General features: G+C 37.7%; 1 protein-coding gene across 2 annotated transcripts in view; it reads left to right on the top strand.

Moving 5' to 3' along the window:
- The window catches only part of si:dkey-215k6.1 (transmembrane protein 132C), a 216,077-nt gene that overhangs the window by 171,731 nt on the left and 31,906 nt on the right, over nucleotides 1–12,440 (top strand). For both annotated transcript variants that reach the window (XM_067521854.1, XM_067521855.1), the window contains exon 6: nucleotides 4,891–5,034. In XM_067521854.1, coding sequence (XP_067377955.1) covers nucleotides 4,891–5,034 — 144 coding nt within the window. The remainder of the gene's footprint in view (nucleotides 1–4,890; nucleotides 5,035–12,440) is intronic.

Here is a 12,440-nt window from a genome sequence, read left to right as displayed (position 1 = left end):
TTGAATTCATTACACTAAGTAGTAGAAAATGCTGTTTTGTCTAGTTTTGTTGTTTTGTTTTTGTTTTGTTTAGCCAAGTCCTTAGTGTTTACATTATTGTGGTGTTTTTACGGTCACAGCGAGAGCAAAGGGAGAGTCAGACTCGTATATGTTCTTATAACTTGAGAATTTAAGGGATGAACAGAAACATAGCAAGGGTTGATATGTTTTGTGTGTGTGTGTTTGTAGGTGCGTTTACTGGAAATACGTCCATAGACTGCATGACAGCACTTCCATTGTGAATGGAAGAGATTCCTGTTTGTGTGCTGAAAGGATATAGGAGATGGAGGGTGAGAAAAAAATGAAAGATGGTCCGACAGAGAAAGAGGGAGAGTCAGAAAGAGAACTGCTTACATACTTTTATTGTAAGTCACAGTTGGAATTGAATTTGTACAGAAGAGCAAAAAGCTCCCGTTTTTTTACTGTGTCAACTCTTTTACAGCAGTGTGTGTGCATGTGTGTGTGTGTGTGTGTGTGCGTGTGTTCCTGTGATGGGTGCTTTTGCTCTAGTTGCTTCACTTTAAATCACACACCTCACACACGCACTCACACATGCATGGATAAGCTTCACTGAGGCTCATGCACAGGCTCGTGCACAGACTCATGCACACGTACTGTATTTGTCAGTGCATGGATGTGGACATGTGCAGGAAGGGCAACCTTTTTGTTGCTCTCTCTGTTTTCCTGCATATCTCTGACCCACTCATGCACAAAGAGACAAACTCATGCACAGGTGCAGGTAAGAACCTACATGAACTTGCATCCGAACACTTGACACAAAAGACCTCACTATACACACACACACACACACACACACACACACACACACACACACACACAACTCCTCTGAGCTTATTTCAGTGCACTATGAAGCCGCTTTTGAAGGCAGTAGGGAGCCAATTGTTGATGAGCAACTTAATAATTCCCTTGGACAGGCATGAAATTCTTTCCTTCTCTCTTGCTTTGTCTCTTTTTTTGTCTTCTTTGCTTCCGCCTTGATTTTCCTCTTCATGCTGTGTTTTTATCTGTTTTGTTTAACGTTCTCTCTTTTTTCAAATTATACTCTTTCTAATTTTTTCCTGCTTTTTCTTTCTTTTTCTCTCATATTCTGCCCAAAAACTGCTTGACAAAACTCAAACTGTTATTAACATGAAGGTTAATATGGCACTTGCAATTATAATTTGCCAGATAAATAGAGCAACTACTAAAAAATACGAGTTCTTTGGAATGCACATTTCACCTTTACTGGACCTAATAATACATAAACAAGACTACTGTGACCGGTTAACCTCACTGTTACATGCACCTATTTGGACGTTGACACAAAAAATGACAGGAAAAGGAACCCCCTGATTGTAGCAATCCCCTTAAATAAAGCTGATCTCATTGGGATTGTTTAAAATTTTACAGGGCTTCAAATAAACCAAGTTGTGGCCTCTGTTTGACAGGTTGTCTGCCAAATTGGTAGGCGACCTCTGAAGCTAAGAGGTGGCTTTGGCTTAAAGTAGATCTGTCATTCCTCTAATGTGGAGTCAGTGGCTCGAAATGCCCCCGGACAAGGCACTGTCTCTACATCATTAGTGCGTGAGTGTCTGTGTGAATGAGAAGCAACATTATACAGAGCTATGAGTACAAATATGGCAGAAAAGCAGCAAGTTCAGTGCGATTATCTTTTATTTCGACCTGGGTTTGGCTAATTGCTGCTTCAGAAAACAGTCAGAAATCCAAGGAAAAAAGTTTTTTTATTTAAGGTCTACCATTACACAAGCCAGTGGTTTTTATAATATGGACACCATATTATGCCTCTACCTCCTTCATCCCTGTATGAATGCAACTGAACTGCCACCGGGATCCCATACATTATGAAAACAAAGCACTAGTTTATCAACTCAAATGGAGATACAAGAAGGCGGTTAGGGTGGAGGGCATGTGTACAGAGTGCATACCACAGACCCAAATTTGACTCCAAAATACCATTTGTGGTTTTGTTTAAAAGTGACAGAACTTCTAGGTTTTTTCACTTAAGCCAGACCACAATCTCTTCCAGGCCTTAACAAACTGCTGAAAAGGCAGAGTAACCATAAGAAATTTTAATAAAGCAACATTCACAAAGCCTGGATGTTGAACTGTAAGATGGAATATTTTAGTGCAAAATAATCAACATCATTATGTTAATAAGAAATGTGAACCAGTTGCAATAAAACTTTATCCACAGCACAAAACATATTTATGGTTGATAATTATAGAGAAACGTGGAGACAGGGTTGTGCTCTGTGTTCCTTTGTTGCCAGTTAAAAGTATTAAAATTCAAAAGGTTTTTTTGTTTTGTTTTTTTAGTTTGTTTTTATTAAGTTTAAAATTTAAAAATTTCCCTTTTGTGTTTCTCCCTTGTAGTTGTCATATTTGGGCCTGTGGTGAAGATGGAAGAGATGTAAACATGATGTTTTCTCTGGCACTATTATGCCTTTCAAGAGCTTGCTTCCCCAGCACACACACACACACACACACACTTAAACATACACATATAAGCTACATATTGTACGAGCACAGGCAAAAAAAAATCTGTTTTATCTCCTGTCATCAGTCCTCTTCCTTCTCTTTGATTTCTCTCTGCACGTCTGCTTTCTGTTTGTCCTTTATATTGCTCATCAGCATTCTCTCTTTCATCTTTGCACGCTTTTAATCCTGTTTGTCCCCACTTCTCGTCACCTGTCCCCACTTCTCTTACCATCTGCACAACGGTCTTCTGTCGATGTACTGTATATAAAGTATCTATTTCTGAACAGTGTAAGAAGAACAGAGGGAAACGTTAGAGAATTATAAATTGTACAGTGTCTGAGTGTGTGTGTGTGTGTAGGAGTGTGTTTGTGAGATAGAAAGAGAGAGAGATAGAGATCTCATTAAGTAAAGGTCAGGAGAGAGGGATAGGGCATTAGAAAACTTGTAAGCAATCACATGAGTTTAAACTCGTGTGTGTGTGTGTTTGTGTGTGTGTGTGTTTGCATCAGTGGTCCTTTACTTACTACTAGGTGTTTTTCTGTTGTTTGTAGATTTGTACATGTCTCAACTCTGATGTGTATATCTGTGGTCTTTTGTGCAATTTATACAACAGGAATCTTTCAGTGCATTAATTAGCATTAAGTACAACTCAGTGACAATTAACTAATGCATCTACTATTCATTTACAAATGGTATTAGAAGACGGTATTAACTATACATTTTTTAATCTAATTACACCATTATATTAAAATTATTTATTAAGATAATAAGTCTTGACTAACTGATAACAAATGGATTTTGTTAACATTTGTTTAAGCGTTTAAATGGTAATTACATTTATTTGTAACACTAGTAAATGGTTGCTGTCCATTACCATGTTAATAAAGGGGCTCACAGCTATGGTAGCTTTCATTATTGTTAATGGGTAATATTAAAAACAGTTTTAACTTAAATGAATCATCTTCATATGTTCTCCAAGTCCATGAATTGTACTTTATGTCATGGCTGATCGGTGTACACTGATGTTCTCAGCCAGTTAGTAGTTAGCATAGCTACTTTCACTGGAGTTAGTAGAAACTATCTTGCATAAAAGTGTAAATAAACCTCATGTAGCTTTTTATGTTTAACCACATACCCTGTTAATGGTCACAGTGGTGCTGGAGCCTGTCCCAGCTGTCGGTGGACAATTGTCCAGGTGCAAATTGAACAGGTCACCAGTCAGTCACAGAGCTGACACAGAGACACACACTCACATAAAGGCGATATTGAGTCACCAAGTAATCTAACATGCATGTCTTTGGAATGTGGGGGAACCCACACAAGAAGATGCAAGCTTCACACAGAAAGACCTCCACTGGCCAAGATTTGAATCTGTGACCTCTAACTATGAGGCAGCAGAACCAGCACTGTGCCCATCAATCTGCCAATTTTATGTTTTAACCTTAAACTAAACTTTTTTTATGACTAAAAAAGAAGAGATTTTCTATGTTTCCAAATACATCCTCAATCTCTAGATATAAATATATTCTGTCTTTTTTATTTATTTCTTTTACTTTATCCTCCTCTTGCCTCTTACTCAGCTGAATTTCACTTTAGAGTCAAATACCAAAATACACCCAGCAAAATACTCTTTTATCAGATGTGTGTGTGCGAGTGTGTGTGTGTGTGTGTGAGTGTGCGTGCACATGCATGTGTTGGTGTTGATAAATGCCCCCTTGAAATCTCAATGTCAAATAATCAGGATTGACGCTGGCAAACAGCGCTCTAAGGTGTGTGTTGGTTTGTTTGTGCCATTTTTGTTGGAAGGATCTAATCAAATGTAATCATGTTGATTACAATAATACAGAGGTTCATAATCACCACTTTTTTTCTTCTCTCTCTCTCTCTCTCTCTCTCTCTCTCTTTTCTCTCTCTCTCTCTTTCTTCCTTTAAGACTCCCCCTTTGTCTATTTGTGACTTGTTTATTCCTGTTTCTCCCTCTGCATCTTTTAACATCACTGGACATGTCTTTTTTTCCCATGCACTTTGTATGGAAATATTCAAAGGCTCATGTGGCAACATATTAATTATATATATTTAAATGTTCTGCAGCTCACATATTGAGTGTAAATAGTTATATTAGTTATTTTTCAATTTTAGAAACAAGTAATAAATTGACACATTACCTGACCGTCTTTTATTGAACATATTAAATCTTACAATTTAATTCTGGAATTTATTTTTAAAGCAATCACCAGTTACTTTGAATATATGCTTCCAATCAAGGCAGTAAAATGTCATACCAACAGGGCAGATGCCTGGATTCATCAATGTTCTTTAATTAAAGAAACATATTTCTATTTTTCTTTGTAGGACACGGAGGTGGTGAATGTGGCCATTCTTACAGGGCGACGCATCGCGGTGCCTGTCAAAGTGGTTACCGTAGAGACCGATGGGCAGGTGAGGGAGGTGGATGACTCGATCACCTGCAGCTCGACAAATGTGGACGTGGTCAAGGTACAAGTTCGAAGTACACACAGACAATTACACACAAAGAAATTAGAAATTAGTCTTAATTTTACACACTAGGTAGAAAAACACACATTTTTAAAATAACCTCAGTTGTTTAGTATTTATTTTTGCAGATTTTGAACTCTACACAGCTTTAAGATTATAGTCTGTATTGCGGCTTGCAGTGCAGAGGGAGAAGACCGCAAAACTGTTCATAGTAAACCGGTTATTTAGCTTTGTGATCGAACGCGTGCCAAAGTGAAAAATGGGCATCAGCAATTCATAAAATGTCTTAAGTCATGGTCTGGCAGGTATGGGAAATATGGATTAAGAAATAATTTCTCAGGTGCATGAGAAATAGAGACAACGTTTAAAGAACAGAGCAGAAATAACAATAATGCGAGTAGGTAAACTGTGGTATTTACACAGCAGGAAATCCATCTTGATTCATCATTGTAATCTAAAATCTTGGAGGATTTATTTTCTCTAATTTGCTGTGTGCAACAGAGCATAATGAGACACTTAGCACAGTGGGCAGACTTTTTTAATCTCACTCTCGGTTTTCTGAATGTCATATGAAACTTAGTCAGAATTGATGACGTGTGTTATCTCTACTTAAACATGGAAAAAGTTACATACGGTTGTTTTAGGTTTGCATTGAATCAAATGAAACTACGCTTCTGTTCTGTTTAAAACCCGAAGACAAGTAAAGACATTTGTTGTCACAAATGTTCATGACTGTCACATAGTGTGTGTAGAGTGATGCATTAGTATCTCAGTATTTCTCTATAATTGTTGTCAATCTGAGAGGTCAGGGTCAGTTGCTGCTATTATCACAGCAGAAATCCAGTGTCCCCCTGGAGGATTCTAAAGCAGGATTGACACCTGATTTTGAACCTAGTGAAAGGTCAAACTGCAGAACTAAGCTGCACAAACAGCACAGCCACTGTACTAATTAATTAAATAGAAATACTGTACTAAAAAAAAAAAAAAAACCCTTACAGAAACAAGCCAATGCCAAGGAAGATTGATTCCTCTTGTGCTATGTTCCTTGTGCCCTGAGGGCCTAAAATGAAACACACCCTTGCTGTGACAGTTTCAATATGAAGCCAATTTCCTGGTACAAGCCAACGGGAGTGGTGCTGTTTAAGTGCGATCAATAACAACATGGTGAAAATGGAAGGAACTCATTCAGATAGATGTAATGTTACTGGTGTGTGTGTGTGTGTGTGTGTTGGGGGGTGGGGGGGGTTGTACAGTATGTCCTTGTGAGCATATATGCAAAAAGAGCATTAGGGCTCAACAATAAAAACACACTGTTGACAACATATAGAAAATTAACATGAGCTCTTTTACCAAAACAGAAACTGAATGTGAAAACAATTAATGCTGCATTTAGACAAATTGCAAAGCAAAGTTTTGCCTCAATAAGTTCTTCTGATTGTAACATTTTCATATCATTTCATTACAATTAGTAATGCATTAATATGGTCATTGCTTTTATGGAGCTTATTTAACATAACATGTACTTCTGAGTAGTTTGTTGTATTATTAATCTGAATCCTAAAAAGTACAAGCCACTTTATAGTTCCGAAATAAATGTAGTGGACAACATTTGAAGTACAACATTTGCCTCTAAAATGTAGTGAAAATCAAAGAGACTAGTAGAAACACATCAAAGCTGTACTCAAGTGCAGTACTTAAGCAGATGTACTTGTTACTGTTACTTTACACCTTTGCAAGTCGTTTTTCTTACTTTATCCGTGCACATTTTATGTCAAATATGCAAGTAAATTAAGACATCATCTTGGTTTAAGTTGCAGTTTTTCAGCTTGTGCATCATTGCCTCGGTTCTTACCTGTCTGATTTGTTATGTCATTTATTGATTTTGTAAAATCCCTTTCATGTTCGCTTCAAGTTGGATGCACCTTAAAGAGCAGCTGTAATCAGTTCTTGAAGTACGAGTTGTGTCGCCCACCTCCCTCAACAATGAACACAGCATGATGTAAATCCACATGCTCTATAAGAGAATCAGTACAACTACTCAGGCCTTTATCAATTAGAAAAAGAATCTAATGAAAACATTTCCGTGAAATTTCAGCTGCCTATATTCATTAATGTGTCAAATGGCATCAACTAAATCAACCAGTTGAAATGGCACATTGTATCATACATTAGTGTGTAATAGTAGAGTGGAGAGGTGACATTTTAAATTCACCACTGTACATGGAGACGCTGTTTAGCAACCCTAAGCCTCTTTTGTGCTGATTGTGTTTGTGTGGCAAAGACATTGTGCATGAGATGATTGAGTGTTAGCTAACTGTTGTTGTTTGTTGACATCTGATCTGACAGATATTCCCTCTCTCTCTCTCACATCCTTACACACAGACACACACACTCACACAGAGCAAACACAGAACACAAACACAGACAGCTGTTTGACAATGGCACCCACGGGGTACAATGTCAGAGACACTATGACATCTGTAATGTGCAGTCTGGAGAGCCTGTGCATCAAGAAGCCATGAACTACTATGCCCTGAGCTGTGGCTGTAAGGCAGCACCTTCTCACACGTGTGATACAAAATCTGCCTCATTTGCAAAGCTGACAATTAAACTGTCCGTTTAAATGTACAGTGCAGAACATAAATTGATATAGTGCCTATTTAGCAGCAACTTTGCCTTTGTTTCACCTCGTGGTAAATATTGTACTGACTTTGGCAAAAGCTATTCCCTTCTGTACTAGCTTTTACAATTGTTTTATAGGTTCCAGGCTTCTGCATTAATAAAAAGCATTAAACCAGTGGGGAGAATTAAAAAATGAATCAAGGAATGTCTGCAGTTTCCTTCAGTTGTTCTAACTGTCACATTTCTGTGTTTTCTAGTTGACCAACTGCTCTACTTTGGCTTCATTCTTTGACTCATAACAATGAATTAAAAAGTCTTGCAGGGAAAATAGCGTTTCACCGTTTCAGCTGTTACCACTTAAAAGCATCTATCCTTTGATTTCACATCACATTCCATTAACCAACCTTTTGTTTAATTACTCATGGGGGGAAACTGTTTGCACTTTTCACTGCCTTGCTAATGAATGTATGGATAAAAATAACTGCTGTAGATTTCACTGATGCAGTTCTTGTTGGTCATTTATTCTAGACAACAACAGCACCCATATACTACATACTGTATATTATAATGTCCCTCCTTCTTCAGACCTCCTCCTCTGTTCTGTCACTCTCTATCACCGTAAACTATCTTGTTGAGGTCCCTTGAGATCCTTTCACTTGTGATGGGTGTATGTGCTGCTGTTGTTGACACAGCAATATGTGTAGGCCAGCAGGGGACAAATAGGGGACAAGCACCCACATACACACAAATTAGTACCATTATCCTGACCTCACGCAAGCCGTTCTCTGACAAAGCAAGGAGGTGAGAGGAGGGAAGATGGGACGAGGAGCGTTGAGATGAAGGCGAATGGATCGATGAGGGGAGGAGGAAATGAAATGAGAGAACCGGGAGTAAAAAGGACGCCAGAATTTAGATGAACAAAGTAAAGGATAAGAGAGGAACAGGGGAGTAAAGGAAGGTGAAAAGAGGGAAAGGTTGCTGATGGCTAAGAAACTCCTCATAAGTCAACACCCCACTGGTTAAAGCCACAGTAGAGCCCTGAGTAGAATCAGTTCAGTGATCACTGTGACAGGGTTAACTGGTTAGCCAAGCCAGTTTAAAGCTCTTTCTTTAGGGAGGTTTGCATTATTATTGATGTAAAACTAAGCATCTGAGGACTTCAAAAGGTTGAAGAGTCGCTGTCGCCACCTGTGACACAGCCTTACTGGCAGTAGCTAAGGGATATTCTCTTCTAAAGGTTTTTGGTTGAGGCTCATCCTTCAAGGATGGTGTAGGAGGTGTAGCAGGTGTAGCAATGTGAGGTGGGCAAATGGTCCGTTCACACACACTTGAATATACATCATGGAACATACACACAATTTCATTGCTAAGCTGTATTCTGAATACAGAAGCAAAGAAATAAAAATAAAAATAGCGTACATGCTGTTGACCCATTTCTCCTTTATACCACACATACACACTTGCTATCATACTTGTTTCACATTTGTTTTGACACACACACACACACACACACACACACACAGAGAGATCATCTCACAGACACACTCAGGGGGTTTCAGTAGTAATTGGTTTGTGTGGAGATTCCTTTAGTGATGTCGTCAGTAATTGAATTTGACAAAGAGGCTCGGAGCTGATGGAGGACGGCGTATAGTGTGTGTGTGTGTGTACTTTTCTGTGTGCTCGTCTGTGTGTGTATCTGAAGGCATGTTTGATGGAGATTTAGCATCTATATGTTTCCGCATGTGTTAGGACAGATTACAAATTGATCTGTGCGCAGTTTAATGAACCAGACACAGAGTTTGACACGAGCCTACGTGATCCCAAATGCATACACATGCATGCACAACTCCCTGTCCTTGGAGGTGCTATGTGTTTCTATTCAATGTGTGTTTTTGTCAGGCATTTCCTTTAACAAACTTAATGAAATGTGAAAGAGCGGTGGATCAAAATACAAGTGTTAGCTGGATGTCATCAGTGCTTGGCTTCAGGATGCTTTTTGGTTAGAGCTTGTTCATTTATGGCTTCGGCTGGGTCAAACTCTGGGAATGAACAAAGTGTATTGAAAGTGTTTGATCATAGCTTGAGGTAAGCAGACATCAGTGAATTGGGTGGTCTGTGAAGGTCATAAAGCTTTTCCTTGTCATGAAGGTGGTAGAGCACTCACTTTGTCACTCACAGGTGACAGTTGACAGTAGAGAGAAATCCAAATCCCTGATGGCCGGCAGGGGGCAGGAAGTCTGAACCAATTAAAAAGCAATTAGATATATCGTACAAGGGGTAAATACATGTAAAATAATGACACATGAAATAAACTGATGGGCACAGTAGAGTTGCCAAGTAAGAAGAGCCACTGGCCTGAAGAGTATTTTTTTTTTCCCATTTAATTTTTTTATAATCTCAGTATCTTAATATTCCCAGCAAAGTCAAACATAAAATATTCAAATGTGTTTTATGCCATGGCCACCAGTTGTTATGATTTCAGTTTCACAAGGAGGCCAGCCCAGAGTACTACAACACCCATAAGGTTTGGCCATCACTGAGAGAAAAATCTGTCAGAGTTGTGAATCAGAGCAATATGAAGGAATATATTTATAGTTGTGGAACAAACAGTGCATTTTAGAACCCAAATTAATCTGTATTTGACCAAGAATCCAATGATACATTAATATAAGATAATACATTTTTATATATATATATATATATATATATATATATATATATATATATATATATATATATATATATATATATATATAAGAGCTTTTAGAAATGTAATCTTGATATTACTGATGGACACTGACATTAAACAAAAACTTTAAAGAGAACATATCATTTGTGCTGATCAAGCTCCCTTCTCCCCATTTGCTGCCTTTTTGTAACTATATGCTTTGGAGCAGTCATTAGTGCATTAGTCAGCATGGGTGCCATATCAAATTTTGTTAGACAATTACGGAAAATGATAAGCAGGTTATTGTGAGACTGAATCCATCATCTCCCTGTAGGTTTAACAATAACATTATTACTGTCATTTCTTTGAGTCCATTTCCTGTTACTGCCAAGTGTTGCCAGGACTATGACACACTATTCATAACATCAAGATTAAGTTTAATGCCACTCTAGAGTCTAAATCTAATGCACTTAATCTTACTCTGAGTTTTTATGTTGTTCCATTACATTGCTAGTGTGTCTCTGTGCTCTTCTGTTTAGGTGTCAGTATCAATTATACACTACACATAAGTTGCTGTACATTTTGCTCTATGTATAATAATTTGTTCTCTTGCTCTGAAGTCCATGTGTTATGGCTCTCTATGTACTATGTACTTCCTTTGGTCGCCATCGGAGCTTGTGTACGTGGATCGAAGTCACAAGGACAATTGCTTTTGCACTTATTACTTTTGTCAAATTAACTTTAGTTATTCACCACATAGATGAAGGTTTGGACCAGCTGTCCAGCTGCTGATTAAAACAGATAAAACATATTCATAAATTCCAATAATATTTTTAATAATTATTATCTTGAATGTTTAAGCTGCTTTCTCTGTGTATAAACAGTGCATTTAGTTTTTCTTGGTGTATATACAGTAAATTTAGTTTGGAAGTAAATACATTGAATATTTAAACATTCTTTTCAGGAGAAAGCAAAAGTGAAATATTTATTTTTCGAGAAGGCCATCTATTCACCATCTATTAATGGTATGAATCAATATGAATAAAACATAATTACAGTCACCAGGGATTGTTTGATTTGTAATTTTCAAGCTATTTCTCAAGTAATTCTGTGGGTATAGTGCAAAGTGTCAACACCAGGGTCACCAAAACAAGAAGAAATGCAATCATGGAGCTGAGAGTTAATTTGAATAATTTTATCATCTAAATGGTGTTTTTTAAATAAATCAACTAATCAAGTAAATAAAGTTGCTGTATTAACCTTCTCAGATGCTATTTGCTGCCAAATACCCACTGATTACTGCGGGACATAGCATAGGCAAAGCATAAACAGTGCCATCTAAATAATAATGAATATTAAAAGGACGTTTGTATTGATTGAAGGATTTCACACTTGTCTGGAACAAGACCAACTCTTTGGGAGCTGTTCTCGATAACAATCTGCTACGTAACCTCTGTCGATAGGGAACAAACAGCAACTCTTCTTTATATGTGACGTGATACATATACAAACATTTAATTGTATGCAATTTACTTTAATAATTACAATAAAATGTGGAAATGGTGGAAAGTGTGTGATCGAGAAAAAAGGAAGTAACAAAAAGAGAACAGGGTGGAGGAGAAGAGTAACAGGAAAAGGATACAAACCGGGCACCCTGGGTCATTTGAGAGCCTTTATGGAAATGAAAGGTAAAGTGGATTAAAGGCAGAGGTCACAAACACACAAAAACATCTAAAGTCACACATTTTCTATTTCTCCATAACAGGCTTAGGAAATAGCCAGTGATTTAAAGTCCACAGCTTCAGACCATTAAGCACGTGAAGTCGAACAGTAAACTGTATGTGTGGGAGCTGAGACGTTGAGTGGTGGGAGGTCTAAAACTTGTATTTTATGCTATTTTACTTCCATTTCTTACAGCACAGAGGGGTTTTGTAGTTAGACCAGCAAAACCCCAATCCCACAAAATAAAATGTTCAACCTATTAGAGACTTCCAAAAAGTGAATAACTGTTTCGCTCAGGGTTTTATAAAAAGTTAAATGCTTCCTTCGCACCACAATAAGTGTGGCTTTGTTCATTCAGTTTTTATATTAAAAGTTCGCCACATTAAATTATTTA

The sequence above is a fragment of the Channa argus genome, chromosome 11 (genome assembly GCF_033026475.1).
Source record: "Channa argus isolate prfri chromosome 11, Channa argus male v1.0, whole genome shotgun sequence".
Classification (NCBI taxonomy): Eukaryota; Metazoa; Chordata; class Actinopteri; order Anabantiformes; family Channidae; genus Channa; species Channa argus.
This window is presented reverse-complemented; position numbering and strand designations above follow the sequence as displayed.